The 17,010-nt window shown below is 42.9% G+C and overlaps 1 protein-coding gene across 1 annotated transcript in view; it reads right to left on the bottom strand.

Annotated features, from left to right (window-relative positions):
• The window catches only part of LOC124619949 (carbonic anhydrase 2-like), a 75,102-nt gene that overhangs the window by 31,198 nt on the left and 26,894 nt on the right, over positions 1-17,010 (bottom strand). Inside the window, exon 2 of the mRNA XM_047146612.1 lies at positions 363-587. Coding sequence (XP_047002568.1) covers positions 363-587 — 225 coding nt within the window. The remainder of the gene's footprint in view (positions 1-362; positions 588-17,010) is intronic.

Below are 17,010 nucleotides of genomic sequence, written 5' to 3' on the forward strand. Positions count from 1 at the left end.
ATCTCTAACTTCAGTGTACGTTTGAAGGAAGTTAGGAAACGAAATGGTGGACATATTGAGCATGTGCTAAGTTAGAACAAATCTCCATGGACGGCTCTTCATTGTAGCATATGTCCTTTCAGATTGTATTAAAAAATGGTAACTCATTTCGTGCAGCACCCTGTTCGCCGTAACCCAGTAACTTCGTGATTAGCGCGCCTGCAACCAAGGTTGGAGGGCGATGCAATCGTAAATTACGCTGAGCAGCACTTTGCGTGTCGTGTCCCAGGTCCTTTCTGCACCAGCCCCATTGGAGACAAGACCTGGAGTGCTTCACGATGAGAGACTCGTCCCGTGTAAATACAATTTTTAAAGGTAGGTACCTGCCGACTGGAGATGGTGAGCGGGTGCGGGCGGAGGATCCAGAGGACGCCCTCACTGCAGGGCGGCCTGGTGAGCGAGCCGCTGTAGGAGAGGTAAGACTGCTCCATCGGCGGGGACAGCCAGTCCAGCGGGAAGGGCAGCAGCTGCGTGCAGCAACCGGGCCGCCTCACCTGGTGCAGCGCCTGCACGACCGGGTCCATGTACGGGTTGTCCTCCATGACCGCCTGTACACCACAAGGCACGGCTCTGGTTCCACTTGTTGCTGGAGCATAATAAAGGCTTAGATTTTGGTGCTGTTTCCCTATAACAACGACCACCGTAGGATGGAACCGAAGACGTCTGCGGAGATAAGAAAAATGATATCCGCAATTCCGTTATCCGCATCAGCAAATTTCTTATCCGGATCCGCATCCGGAGGTATTTAAGTTTTGTGAAGCCCTTTAAACCGCCACTGCTCTGAGAAAAGGCCTATACCTGCCTGAATTTTCGTCTGCTGAAGTCTGTAATCGGACGTGATGCAGATTAACGGAGATCGTCCTTCAACGACAGTAATGCTGTATCTCATTAAAACTCTTTTTTTTTTCGTATGGTAGTGGCACGAAACGTATTTATTTCTTATGTATGTAGAAAACAATCTGATGAGAAGAAATTTCGTATCCGAGTTCTAACATTTTACGCACGGGTCTCACAATTTAGATAACCGTATTTTAATACATTTCCTGCTATTTTCTTGATACAGACAGCAGATAACAACATACTGTCGCGTCTACCGAAGCAGAATTTGCGAATATTTCCCTGGAACATTTTCGCAGGCAACAAGAAAATGAAATCGTGGCACAAGTTGTCCTATTTTGCCAACTGTTAAATGTTAGTAGCAAAGTTGGTTTGTCATACACTAGAGAGCCAAAAAAAAAAAAAAACTGGTACACCTGTCTAACATCGTGTAGGGGCCACGCGAGCACGCAGAAGTGTCGCAGTACGACGTGGCATGGACTCGACTAATGTCTGAAGTAGTGATGCAGGTAACTGACACCATGAATCCTGCAGGGCAGTCCATAAATCCGTAAGAGTACGAGGGGTGGAGATCTCTTGTGAACACCACGTTGCAAGACATCCCAGTTATGCTCAAAAATGTTCATGTCTGGGACTCTAGTGGCCAGCGGTAGCGTTTAAACACAGAAGAGTGTTCCTGGAGCCACTCTGTAGCAATTCTGGACGTGTGGGATGTCGCATTGTCCTGCTGGAATTGTCGGAAGTCCGTCAGAATGCATAATGGACGTGAAAGGATGCAGGTGATGAGACAAGATGCTTAAGTACATGTCACCTGTCAGATTCGTATCTACACAGGTCAGGGTTCCCATATCACTCAAACTGCACATTCCACACCAACACAGAGCCCCCAGCAGCTTGAACAGTCCCCTGCTGACATGCAATGTCCATGGATTTGTGAGGATGCCTTCATACCCGAACACGTCCATCAGCTCGGTACAATTTGAAACGAGACTCGTCCGACCAGGCAACATGTTTCCAGTCGTCAACAGTGCAATGTCAGTGCTGACGGACCCAGGCGACGCGTAAAACTTCGTGTTGGGCAGTCTTCAAGGGTACACTGTTACCATATCGATGATGGTTCGTTGAATAGTTCGCACGCTCACACTTGTTAATGGCACAGCATTGAAATGTGTAGCAATTTGCAGAAGGGCTGCACTCTGTCACATTGAACGATTCTCTTCGCTCGTCGTTGGTCCCGCTTTTGCAGGACCCTTTTCCGGCCTCAGCGATGTCGGAGATTTGATGTTTTATCGGATTCCTAATATTCACGATTGACTCGCGAAATGGTCGTATGGCAAAAGTCCCCACTTTTTCGCTACCTCAGAGATGCTCTGTCCCTTCGCTTGTGCGCCGACTATAACACCACGTTCAACCTCACTTAACTTGTGATAACCTGCCATCGTAGCTGCAGTAATCGATCTAACAACTGCGCCAGATACTTGTTGTCTTATATAGGCGTTGCGGACCGCAGCGCCGTATTCTGCCTAATTAGATATCTCCGTATTTGAATACGCATGCCTATACCAGTTTCTTTGGCGCTCCAGTGTACTTACATCAATACGATATTGCAAAATTGTGTCGACGTGTTTCTCTTCTTACTGTCGCAAGCACTGTAACGTATACTTCCCAATTTACTAATAAAACCGTTGATAGATTCACAGCTTTCATACAGAACATTATTTATAGCGTATGTGATTCGGAAACAGCAGTGAGATTATGCAAAGAAAATCGCAAAAAAGGTAACGCTAGTTATCACGCTGGCTTTCCAAAATTGCATAATTGAATTCCATTACGGCAAATGTAACATGAATTCGATTTAAGACAGCTGCATGTAGGGTTGATATAGAATGCGCATTTAAAAACATGAAAAACCTGGAAGAAGAACATGTTGCCATATTTAGTCCCAGCGGATGTTAACAACAGATAAAGCCTTTTTCAGGGCGTTGTACAGTCAAACTTTCGAAGTGGTACCAAAAATAATAAAAAAAAAGCTGTTGGAAACTCCAATGAAATGTCTTGCAGCAATTCATGCTTCTTTAGAAAAGTAGACGTCTGGTGGTGAACAATCAAATGGACGGGGATACCGTGGGGCACTGTGGCTTCTTATGAACAATAAAAATATGCCGGCACGGCGGAGCTTTGTGATCTGCCACATGTGCCTCACGTGATCGCCGACTGCTAAAGCGGCCGTTGCCAGAGGAAACAGTCCTCCGCTTTCAGAATGGGATTTTCACTCTGCAGCGGAGTGTGCGCTGATATGAAACTTCCTGGCAGATTAAAACTGTGTGCCCGACCGAGACTCGAGCTCGGGATCTTTGCCTTCCGCGGACAAGTTCTCCACTTTATCTGAACCGAGCAAATATTCCAAGAATCCTCATAGCCTTCACGTTCTCAGGTAACATTACAACAGACGTGTGGAGCCGAGTGATGTAATTTAGTTCACTGGCCGCACGTAACGCAGTTTTACCAAAAGCGTATAATAAACTTATTATTGTCCTTTAATTTTTAAGTACTGAGAAACTATTGTTGATACCCGCAAATAACCCACAGGTACCTGCAACAGCGCACGCTTTTATCCGTAAGGCAGCAATTACTGCGGATATCCGCGGATATAATAGTCCATGGTCACTGACGATGGCCATCTTAAAAGGTGATTGGATTCATGACTCCCTTGAAGATAGATACACCATGCATAACTGATGTAATCGACATATATGGAGCTAACTTCACGGGAACCGGGAGTGTTACAGGGACGTTATTGTTTACAATATGTATCAACGATTTAGTGAGTAATGTTGGATACTCAGTGAGACTGCATGCGAAAGATGCTGTTGGCTGTAGGAAGAGAGCAGCGCGAAAAAGCTGAAGCGAACTGCAGGAAGACCTGCAGAAGATCATTGATTGGTGTAAGGATTGAAACTTGATCCTGAACGTAAATAAATGTAGTGTATATCCGGTAGTGCCTAAGTAGGCGAAGAAATCCAGTACTCTTCGTTTACACTTTTTGTGACGGGTCACAGGGAACATCAGCTACTATATAACCATAGGGGTAACCATTCGCGGCGACTAAAATTGGAATGACAGTTTGAAACAGATAATAGGAAAAACTCATAACACGTAGAGATCCAATGCGAGAATGTTAAGGTAAACTAACAGAATCACGAAAGAAGTGGCTTACAAAACTCCTGTCCAACCGAGTCCAGAGTCTTGTTCATCGCTCTGAGACCACTTTAAAGTTGTATTCACAGAAGAGAAGGTCTAGTCAACGGCTTCGTTTCGTCACTGGACCTTTTAGTTTCGTGTACAGTGCATTACGGAAATGCTCAACATGGTTTAGTAGTAGACGCAATAAGTGTGATGATGTGGTTCAAATGGTTCAAATGGCTCTGAGCACTATGAGACTTAACTTCTAAGGTCATCAGTCCCCTAGAACTTAGAACCACTTAAACCTAACTAACCTAAGGACATCACACACATCCATGCCCGAGGCAGGATGCGAACCTGCGACCCTAGCGGTCACGCGGTTCCAGACTGTAGCACCTAGAACCGCTCGGCCATCTCGGCCGGCTGCGATGATGTGCATCACGGAGAAGTTTACTGCTGAAATTCTTAGAACTTATGCTCCAAGAAGAGCCAGGAAATAGTTTAATTATTTCGATATTCATCTAGCCAAATGATTTGACGAAAAGATGGGATATATTAGAGCTAATGCGGGGTTGTATCGACAGGTGTGCTTCTTGTGTATCATTCGTGAATGCAGCGCAGAGGTAGCGAAAAGATAATAACACCAGAAGTTCCCTCCCTCACGCACCATAAGGTGGTTTGTAGAGTATGGATCATGATGTAGATTTGGATTTAGGTGTAGATGTAGATGTAAAAGCCACTGCAAGCTTTAGCACACACAGAGTAAAGTAGTGAACAACAAGCAGCATCACTTACGAATAAAACATTATCTGACGCCAAAAGACTGGATGTTGGTCTGTTGGAGACATCGTGTAGGGCCGGTTGTCTGAAAAGCAATTATTTTCTCCCTAAAATCTGCGGGTAATTTTACATACACTGAGATGACAAAACTCATGGGATACTTCCTAGTATCATGTCGGACCTACTTTTGCCCGGCGTAGTGCGGCAACTCGATGTGTGATGGACTCAACAAGTCGTTCGAAGTCCCCTGCTGAAATATTGAACCATGCTGTCTCTACAGCCGCCAATAAATGCGAAAGTGTTGCCGTTGCAGGATCTTCTACATGAACTGATCTCTCGATTATGTCCCATATATGCGCGATGGGACTCATGTCGGATCATCTGGGTGGTCAAATGATTCGCTCCAACTGTCCAGAATGTTCTGACATGGCCCACTGTTATCCATAAAAATTCCATCGTTGTTTGGGAACATGAAGTTCATGAATGGCTGTCCGGAAGAACAGTCTCCACGTAGTCACATAATTAATGGTGACTGTCCAGCCTCATCACACACATGTAGCTTTGCTTTATCAATTGCCCTTGAGTGACAGATAGACCAAAAAGCGTCTGGGGATGTAAGAGTCTTAAGTGAAATTACGGAACAAAATAACACATCTACCATAGACCAATGGATAATAATGTATTCATACAATTCATCATTTTTAGCGGTAGCAGACATGTCAGCGTCACAAAAATGGAATACCATTTTTTAACTAGAAAAATACCTGTGATCGTGTTTTGTGTAAGTGGTGTATTCATGTTCCTTATTTTTCTGTTGTACGTCCCCCTTCGTAGCTGAGTGGTCGGAGTATATGACTGTCATGGGGAAGGTCCAGATTAAATTCTCCGTAGTGTTTTCTGCTCGTCGCGAGAACTGGAACAGGATGCTCTCATACTCATGTCGCTAACTGGGTAACTGTTTGAGTGAGAAGTTGTGACTCCAAACTCTGGGAAGGTGACAGTGGCTGCTAGAGCTTTCTGCTTACTCCTCCGTATAACATTCGAGTATTGCCTTTGGCGTAGGGTGATTGAGCAGCCTCTCGGAACAGAATGACGTGTCATGGTGAAACGCGTACGTTTCATATGTATTCATTACCAGCGATGGCGAGGCATGACAGAATCTCTGGCCAGAGAGTTATTTATCGTTGCTAGTCTGCGCTTGACCACGCGAGTGTTCAGTTGCGAGTTGCACTCTGTCTGCAGTAGTAGTCAGTCGGCAGTAGTGTGTAGCGAGTCGGCATGCGTCCGCGGTGTGCTCTGCCCACGAGACTGGTCAGGAATGTGGTGGACGATATGTATACTATTGTAGAAGGTAATGAAGCAGCATTGCGCTCAGCTAATAAGGTATGTTAATTGTAATTAATTTGTTCAAAATGATGCCCCAATAATAACTTTTTATAAAGTAACTCATTTAAAGAAAAAGATTCATTTCAAGCTAAATAATATTTCCTATGCATTCCCTCCAAGAATCAAAATTAAATATAAGCCAGCATTGCACGAAACTATGCCGAAAAATAAGAGCAGATATAGATGGAGTTTTACTGAGGCAAGAAGTTTGGTTTAATTATTTCACAGGGCCGTAGGTCAGCGCTGCTGTCCTTATAAAATTTGTCAGGTTTAATTATTGCTGTTGAGTTGTTACATTCAGTTCATGGTTCATTATTTAATTAATGTTATTGTGGGTTTGTGATCAATCTTCATTCCTTAACGATATTTTGTGGGGAGTTTACATTTGCGCAATTTTTATTCTTTAATTTTGCAAGGAGGTTACGCTTGGCTCATTTTATTATTCAGTTAATATTGACTAACTTTATTGGGGGGGGGGGGGTTACAATGGTAGTAAAACAGAGGTAGCATCTCCTTTGTTCGTGCTTTATTGGGTTAACGATTTTTCTATTTTTGTTATGATGGCACCTATATGATTTTTTAATTAATTTACTACTTGTCGTTTTGCGTTCATGCCGCCGTATTATCATTTTAATCTGAGCGTGAGATTGTTTACGAACAAGTTGCAACTTGTCATGTGTATCACTGGTCTTCAAAAATTGTGTGTGCCATAATATTCGTATTTCATCGTTTAAACTACTTCTTCTTTGCGCGGATATCTGATCTTCACCTACTAATAAGAGGGTGAAGTAGTTTAAACAATGAAATACGAAGATTAGGGTACACAATTTTTGAAGACTGGTGATACACATGACAAGTTACAGTTTGTTCGCAAACAAACTCACGCTCAGATGAAATTGACGATACGGATGAATGAACGCAAAACGACAAGAAGATTCGTCTGTCTGAAAGGACACATGATCACACAAACGCTCAACATGGGCTCCGGATGTTGTGTGATGATGTTGGTGTTTGTGAGGATACTTGCTTTGGTACAGCCGTGCTGCCCCTCTACCGTTTTCATGTGCTTGGCCGTGCACAAACACCACCTCGGCTTGTTCCCGACATGAATACCGGATCATTCTGCTCCTTGCTGTACGCTGCGTCACTCACATATTCTGCAACGCCCATGGAATGCACTACATGGTCAGCGGAGTTTTCAATTGTCAGCATCATCTACCCTGACAACTACGGAATTCCAGACACATGAACATAGGACCTTTCTTCCTCTCTTTCCAGTCAGGGATAAGTCCTTGAAGTGTGTCGATTTTATTAATGTTCACCGTCTATACTAATAGGAACGAAAATGAGACACCAAAGATCAATTAGCAATAATAATGATAACAACACTGCGTCAACGATAACATGGGGCCATTTTTGACATCGAATAACCACTTGTTACCAATGAAACATCTACATTTTCTTTAAGACAGTAAACTGTGTCTGCATGGCAAATGATATGAAAGTAAATATATACATTTTCTTTCACATTCTTTTCCCTTTTGATGTACAACGTTCTTGGCTAATTTTTCGTTTTGATGTACAACGTTCTTGGCTAATTTTTTCATTTGATGTAGATCGTTCTTCGCTAATCTCTCATATTAAAAGAAAATTGGAAGACATGTCAGTTCATGAAACTTCCTGGCAGATTAAAACTGTATGCTCGACCGAGACTCGACCTCGGGACCTTTGCCCTTCGCGGGCAGGAGAGCTTCTGTAAAGTTTGGAAGGCAGGAGGCGAGGTACTGGCAGAAGTAAAGCTGTGAGTACCGGGCGTGAGTCGTGCTTCGGTAGCTCAGTTGGTAGAGCACTTGACCGCGAAAGGCAAGGGTCCCGAGTTCGAGTCTCGGTCGGGCACACAGTTTTAATCTGCCAGGAAGTTTCATATCAGCGCACACTCCGCTGCAGAGTGAAAATCTCATTCTGGAAACATCCCCCAGGCTGTGGCTAAGCCATGTCTCCGCAATATCCTTTCTTTCAGGAGTGCTAGTTCTGCAAGGTTCGCAGGAGAGCTTCTGTAAAGTTTGGGAGGCAGGAGACGAGGTACTGGCAGAAGTAAAGCTGTGAGTACCGGGCGTGAATCGTGCTTCGGTAGCTCAGTTGGTCAGTCGGCTTTTGGCGGCCGTGGTGTGCGGACCTCCGGCGTGTGCTGTGCGCTGCGGTCTGCTGCGCTCCGCTCGGTAAGTCAAGCGCCTGTTGCAGTAGTTACTGCGTTATTTGAGACTCTTGATGGATTCATATTAGAAGGAGAGATGGATCAGCCTAATAGAAGAGACACATAGAAATTTGTTTTTGACCAGAAAGGGCAGAGACCGAATTCGTTCGAAATTGAGACATGGTTAGAAGAAGTTGTGAAAATTTCGTTTGAGGATATTATAGGTATTCACCTTTCAATTGTGAGTAGTATTGTGTATGTCAAGCTTAAAAACACGGAATTGTGTGACAAAATTGTTGAATCTAGTGGCGGAACATTTAAGTTCAAACATCACGATGGCAGTGTTAGTGAAGTTCGTGTTACGCATGCTGGCTTTGGATTAAGAACTGTCCGTATCTTTGAGCTACCATTTGAAATCACCGCTGAGCAGATCAATTCCGTGATAGCTCCTTATGAGAGAATAATTAGCAACTTTGCAGAAAAGTGGTCTCCTGCTCACAAGTTCCCCGCCTTGAATGGTGTCAGGCAACTGCGAGTGGATTTACACAAGCACATACCCTCGTATATAAATGTTTGTGGTTATCGGGCTATAGTCATATATGATGGGCAGCCAAGAACCTGCGCGTCTTGCGGCGGAACAGGCCATGTCCGCTCGCAGTGTATCCAACGCCGAGTGGCCCAGCTACCTGAGGGCGAAGCAGTGAGACCCCCGGCCATGTCGACGTTGCCTTTAACTTACGCAGCGGCAGCCGCTGGACAACTCCATACGCGTGACGCTCCTGACGCTACTCGGGACGCTACCCAGGATGATGCAGCTCGCGACAATGAAGTGATAATGGAAGTTAGCGACTCGACGGTGACAACACAGCCAAAGAGTCAAGAAAAAGAACTAAATATCTCTGTTCAAATAGAACAAACTCTTGAACCGGTTATAGTCCTTCAGAATGAGCACTCTCCAGAACACCACAAGGAAACCAACCCATCACTTGCCAGAGAACAGAACCGAGCGCAAGAAACCCAAGATGTAACGGAAAACGATCAAACCGCCCCAAGAGTCAGTCCTCCAAGGAAACATAAAAAGAGGAGACTAGCTCATAAGGGAGCTGAACAACTGGCACCCCCTTTGCGAGAAAAAGCAAAGCAGATTAGCAACAAACTGCATGAAGAACAACATCGTAATCCGGTTCTGAGTATGCAGGCACCTGACCCCTTGCAAGCCAAATCATATACACCATGCCCCATGTCAACGGACCAGTCGTCAAACGAGAGGTTGAAACTGATAGTAAATTTCGATGCAAACAAGGTTTTCCCTGATAATAGAAATGCAGAAAAAGAGACATCGAAAGCTAATCAACACAAAACCTGGGCTGATGAATCGGATGAAATGCATCAAGATGAAGAATTGAACGAAACTGGAGGAACGGAACAGACTCCTGCCCCAAGAGATCAACTGAACACGATGAATACATCATTGCCGGAACATACATGTGAAAAAGGATTTTCCTCCGACAGCACTTCGTATGGCGAATATTGACTTCGGTAATGAATAGGACAATATGAACGCAGCGCAAGCCTACAAAATCGCTACGTTGAACATTAATAAGATACGCTCCTCCCTGCATTTACAACATCTGCAAGACTTTCTATACGCAGCTGACGTTGATATACTACTGTTACAGGAAGTAACAGATACTAAATTAGAAAACATACGTGGATACAACGCCACAATAAACCCCGGTATCGGTGCAGAGCTGGGAACCGCAATTCTCACGAAAGAAGGCATCCGTGTCACACAAATAGCAAAACTTGAAAACAGCAGAGGGGTTGCAGTGACTGTTAACAATGCCCGCATCATCAACGTTTATGCACCGTCAGGCAACAATAACAGGCGTGCTAGAGCGAATTTTTTTAGAAGGGAAATCGTTCATCTCTTCGGTACACGTCAAGATTATATAATCCTAGCCGGCGATTTTAATTCTGTACTTAGCCCGAAAGACCAGACACCGAATTTCAACAAGTCCGTAGAACTGGAAAGAATAGTCCACCAAATGCAGTTAACCGATACCTGGGAACATACCCATGGCGCACGGGCCGGTTTCACATATTTTAACAGTCACTCAGCAAGCAGGCTAGACAGAATTTACGTGTCGTCCAACCTTAAGAACCATGTACTCCAGTCTGAGGTCTGGCCCACTATGTTTACTCGCAATCGGGAGGACGACGGTTCAATCCCGCGTCCGGCCATCCTGATTTAGGTTTTCCGTGATTTCCCTAAATCGCTCCAGGCAAATGCCGGGATGGTTCCTTCCAAAGGGCACGGCCGACTTCCTTCCCCGTCCTTCCCTAATCCGATGAGACCGATGACCTCGCTGTCTGGTCTCCTTCCCCAAAAAACAACCAACAACCACTATGTTTTCTGACCATGCCGCGTACATCACCACAGTAAATTTGGAAAAACAAGAGACTTACCGAGCGAGGGGCATATGGAAACTCAACATTACACATCTCCAAGATGAGGAATGTCGCGTAGCATTTACTAATGTGTGGCAAGAATGCGAGAAACGATTCCCGCAATACAGTTCTGCCATAGCTTGGTGGTTACAATGTGCGAAGCCTAAAATAAGAAGAATGCTGATGGTTTACTCGCGACAGAACAGTTTCTGGATTAAAAAGACGACTGAATTTTATTTTAGCTGCCATAGAGACCTGTACACCTTGGACACACGATTAATGGAGAACTGTAGCCGGATTCAGAAAGTCAAAGCAAAAATTTTAGCGCTGAGGCGCCGACAGTCAGAAGGTTTTAAAGTCAGAGCGAGACTACACAACATTGTAGAAGGGGAAGAAACGGCTATGTACCATGTAATGCGTGAGAATAAGAGAGGAAACAGAAAAATACTGACAGAAGTTAAGTTACCTGATGGGACCAGGCACACAAAACAGCATGAAATTCAAAACGCTGTTCATAAATATATCTCAGATATGATGTCCACCAAACCTACCGCCGACGAGGCGCGGCGTGATCTTGTTAGAAACGTATCAGGACGAATTAGTACAGAGCAAGTAGAAAATCTCATGGCCGAAATAGAAGAGGACGAATTGAAAGACGCAATAGCACAGAGTCCTAAAAATAAGTCTCCAGGACCTGACGGTATCCCCGTGGAATTCTACCAAGTGTTCTGGCCACAAATGAAAAGCAAGTTGCTATGTATGTACAACGAAATCATGAGTGGCACTGTTGCCGCTCCCAAAGAATTTCCTGAAGAGATCATAGTTCTAATTCCTAAAAACTCACTTAGCAAAGCAATTGAAAACCTTCGCCCAGTAACATTACTCAACAGTGATTACAAAATTATGGCCCGCGTATTAGCAAGAAGAATAAAAATGGTTATTAACTCTGTAACTGGCACGTACCAAACATGTGTAGGCAAAGACAGAAACATCTATCAGAATATATGCGAATATAGGGATATAATATCAACCGCAAATGTATGCCGAATAAAATGTGCTTTAGTGTCATTAGACTTCGAGAAGGCGTTTGACAGAGTCGATCATAAGTATCTTCTTGGTATCATGGAAGTAATGGGATTCCCACCACGATTCGTGAGGTTTATTCAACAAATTCTGAAAAACAGTGTAGCACGAATAATGATAAACGGACAACTAAGTAGAGAGATTGAATTGACTGGATCAGTACGTCAAGGTTGCCCAATGTCAATGGCCCTTTTCGCAATAGCAATAGAACCTCTCCTCGCGACACTCACGCATCACCTGCAAGGATTGTGTATAAACGGCAAGAAAACAGTGTGCAACGCCTACGCAGATGATGTGGGCGTCCTGGTTATAAATGAAGATGAAGTGGCGAAAGCTCTTCAGATTGTACACACATATGAACTTGCTTCTGGCGCCAAACTAAATAAAAGGAAGTCAGGCATCATGAACCTAGGCAGAGGAATATCCATGCAAAATCGGGGACAATTGACGGAAGTATCCACATTGAAATGTTTGGGTATTGAATTTAGGAGCAACATCCAACACACTATTGCCGTCAATTATAAAAAGCTACTTGCAATCATACCAGCATCTGTACAAGGAAACAGTATGAGGCAACTGGACGAGATACAGAAAATAAAACTAGTAAATGTGTATATAACATCCAAACTTAACTATGTTGTCCAAGTTTTTCCGATGCCATTAGAAACAGCCAGAAGAATTTTATCCGCGATAGGAAGCTTTGTATGCCAAGGCAACATTTTCAAAGTGAAGTTCAATACACTAACACTCCCAACAAGGAAAGGAGGTTTAAGCCTTGTTGATGTCAGTTACAAGTCACGAGCGTTATATGTGTGTCGAATGTGCAAGCAATGGAAACAGATGCCCGACAGCTTAACGGCCCACTTGCTGAATGAGAGCTTCTGTAAAGTTTGGGAGGCAGGAGACGAGGTACTGGCGGAAGTAAAGCTGTGAGTAGTGGGCGTGAGTCGTGCTTCGGTAGCTCAGTTGGTAGAGCACTTGCCCACGAAAGGCAAAGGTCCCGAGTTCGAGTCTCGGTCGGGCACACAGTTTTAATCTGCCAGGAAGTTTCATATCAGCGCACACTCCGCTGCAGAGTGAAAACCTCATTCTGGAAACATCCCCCAGGCTGTGGCTAAGCCATGTCTCCGCAGTATCCTTTCTTTCAGGAGTGCTAGTTCTGCAAGGTTCGCAAGAGAGCATCTGTAAAGTTTGGGAGGCAGGAGACGAGGTACTGGCAGAAGTAAAGCTGTGAGTACCGGGCGTGAGTCGTGCTTCGGTAGCTCCGTTGGTAGAGCACTTGCCCGCGAAAGGCAAAGGTCCCGAGTTAGAGTCTCGGTCGGGCACACAGTTTTAATCTGCCAGGAAGTTTCATATCAGCGCACACTCCGCTGCAGAGTGAAAATCTAATTCTGGATGTCAGATCATGTAAATTGAATTGATTTACATTTTGTGTTATAAACAATTTTTGCATCATCATACTCCTCAAGTCACCATGCGGTGAATGGCAGGGGGTTTCCTATACCCTTGTTGGCAATTTCCTGTCCTGTTCCAACAGCAAACAGAGTGATTGAAACGCTACTGTTCATATGCTTCCTTCGTTCTTAACTTGACTTTACAGTCCTTACGTGGAATATACGCTGGCAGCGGGTAAAACGTCCTGTAGTCAGCCGCAAATCCCTCTTCTCTAAACTTTCTCAACAGTATTTTGGGAAAAAGTAGTTTCCTTCCCACCATATAACACTATTTGTTTCTGGTTCATCTGTATTTTTTATAATTTTTTGCTTTAAAATTTTCGCATATTGATACCAGATTTTCTATATATGTAATGTAAAGTCCACTATACTGGAGATTGAAGCTCTTTGCATTGTACGTCAGTAATGTATGTAAAGCACTATGTACATTGTTAATTAGGTTAATTAATTTTCGGATGATATTTGTATTTAAAAGTATTTGCATGTATAAAATACTCACGTAGATGTAAAATTGACAACTGTAAGAAATGATCACGCTTAGGAACAATGTAAGAAATAGGTGTTATGTAAAAGCCTTAGTGCTTTTGTTTAAAACGAAAGCAGCTCTGATGAGTGGAAAAGGTGGCAACGTCGAAAGGGCGCGCTACATATAGCAAGCACGGGAACTAAGTCACAAAGTCTGTAGGAAGCAGTGTTTGAGGCAACACCTTTGTGGAGCAGGAGTAACTTCGCCCGCAAATTTGCACAAAAAAGCCTCGGAAGAAGACTGCAAAGTGCTTACGACATAGCTGCGAGTTGTTGGGCTACTGTATGTAAAACTGAACGACGCCAAGAAGAGAAACTAAGCCCATACTGCAGTATACTTGGAGGCCGTAGTATGGGAGTGTAGCCACTATTGTTCACCATACCCAAGCCTACAGCTTTCAGATGAGATTTATTTGTATTTGCTTTTGTGCATCGTGAAGTAATAAATTAAACTGTGTTTTAATAATCATTCTTGAAATTTAAAGAAACTGGCTCACACTGTTGTTTCATCCTAATCATACATCTATAAAGGGTTCTTTCCTGGTGTTTGATTAACCCGAGTATCCTGTTTTACCATTTAAATTGTTTTTGTGTAAATAATGAGAAAGTTTTCTTAACTATTGCAAAGTGTTTTAGTAAAACTTAACTTACGTAAAATTCAGGCAGAGTGATATAAGCTAATAAAATCAATTAAAAGAGTATACAAAGTTAGTTCGGAGAGTAATCCCTTTTAAAGTAAGTTCCAGTAGGAAAGAGATTTTATTGAATTGAAAAGTTCAGTATAAAAAGTGTGTGCTTTAGTATCTAAGTATTTTAGCATTTAAGTTTGTTGATTACAAAAAGTGCTTTAGGAAAGGTTCCCGCTGGCCAAATTTTTGTAGCTTCCTTGAAGTTATCTACTGGGCTTTTGTCTTTTAGAAACATACTGTATAAGGGTGTAGTCCTACATTGTTTAAGTGGAGTAACATTTATTTGGAAAATCAATTTAAACAGTAGCAAGAAAGTAGGTGCAATTCATACTTCTGCTTTTCCAATATTTCACCGTTTCATTGCCTGGATAGGCTGGCGATCGTTAACATATTTAAACCACTAAATGAACCTGAAACAGAGTTGTCCTAGCTTCAGTATAATAATATTCATACTACATTTCTTTCGAACCGCTGGGTAAGAACTTAGGAAAAGAAGTGAATAGTGTAATTTATTTATCCATTAGACACAACACACTGTCAAATCCTGTAAAAACGGTAACTCTATTGATTAGCTTTTCTTGTTAACAGAACTATCCTTCCATAGTGTACTTTATTTGTAAATTAAACTAAATCTTAGTAAGAGGGTTATGCGGTGGCAACATAGAGACATGATTTCTGTTATTTATGTAAATGTATACTAAATTACAATAGTTGTGGTAGGGTTACATCCAGAGATTCTAATTTGGGTTCAAGGAGCATTACCTTAATATTCGCCTGTTGATCGAACCTTCTAGCGACAAATAAAGAAGGGGTCGAACCGCTCCTCTTTCGTCAACAATTCCGAACTATGTGCACAGATTGGCACATAGCTCTGTTTTTCGTCAAGTTTCTTTTCTAATTCCGACACTCTCGTAATTACTTGGCAAGTGGTTGTCGCAAGCGTTTCCACTTCCCTCTTTTTCTCTTCGCAGGTATTAGCCTGCTCCCTCACTTTAGTGTCTACTTCGGACACTAAAGCCTTTAAAGTTTCCACCTTCTGTTGATCCTCTTTTTTCACTAATTGAATTTGTTCCGTCACCTTATTCTCAATGATCGGAGCAACTGCTTCTCCTACACTTTTCTCGATTCTGCTAATTTCGGAATCAAAACGAGTATTTATGCTCGCAATTTCCGCCTGAACGCCTATCATTTCCTGTTTAAGATTACCGATTTCGGTATTAATTACAACAATATCTTCTTTGATTTTATCAACTTTTGTATTAACAACTCCAACATTGTTGTTAACAACATTAATAGCTTTGTTCTGATTGTCTAGCTTTCGTTCAATCTTTTCAGACTGAGCATCTTGCTTGGCAGACAGAGCTATAATTTCTGCCGATTGACTCTTGATTTCATTAATCAAAACATTCAATAAATCAGTTAAATTCCCGGAGACTACCGGTTTTACTTCCGTAGCTGGTTCCTCTATACATGTTCCCCCGTATTCATCATCAAGGGGTACAGATTTGATTTTCGCTTCCGATTCCGAAACATTTTCTAAAGTTTGGAATTCCATTTCTGCTCTTTGTTGCGTCTCGGCGGTCGCGTCTTTCATGCTAGCCGCCTGCCCCTGAACAATGGGAACCGCCGTGCGCGTTTTCCACTGTTCGACCGATTGTTCCGTATCCAAGTCTACCAAATTTTGGTAATTGTTGCCTTCACTCATTTTAATAATTTTCAATATAAATGACAAATCTCAAATGTAATTAGGATTACTCCCACTACTTATTCTCGCTGACGTAACGGCCTGTACGTAACCAGTACTTTGTTACGACATTTGCACCAAAGAAAATTCGTGTCCAGAACAACCTCAAATCTGAAGATTGTCCTGTCACCAGGTCGCCACGTGTAACCTCCCCCTCACTTACCGACCTTAATGACAGTGAAAAATGAAACCGCGTGTACCTAATGGGAGTTTTGGAAAAGCAATCGTCACCGAAGTTAACCTGTCGGTAAAGAGGGAGGAAAGGGTTACATCTAAATGAAAGGAAATGTGCTAATGAAACTGGTGGAAATTAATTTTGAAAAGGGGTAAAGTTAATAAAGAAAGTAAATGTGCAGCCGTTACATTAACAATTAACTAGCGGTAATTAGGTATTTGAGATTTGGGGAAATCACGGTCGCCAGTCCTAAGGACAATTACTATAGTAACTGAAAAAGAAAGGTAATTACACATATAATTAGCACTAGAAGCGTGGCAACTGAAGGTTGACACGTGTAGTGTGAAAACTGAAAGTTTGTCAGAAGTAATAAATTTCGCTACACTCTGACTTAATTTAGCAAAAGAATTACTAAAACCGGAAAATCGAAAGTTAATTTAGTGACTGAAGTTAATAGTGAGCTTTCTTTC

Source organism: Schistocerca americana, chromosome 6, assembly GCF_021461395.2.
Source record: "Schistocerca americana isolate TAMUIC-IGC-003095 chromosome 6, iqSchAmer2.1, whole genome shotgun sequence".
Classification (NCBI taxonomy): Eukaryota; Metazoa; Arthropoda; class Insecta; order Orthoptera; family Acrididae; genus Schistocerca; species Schistocerca americana.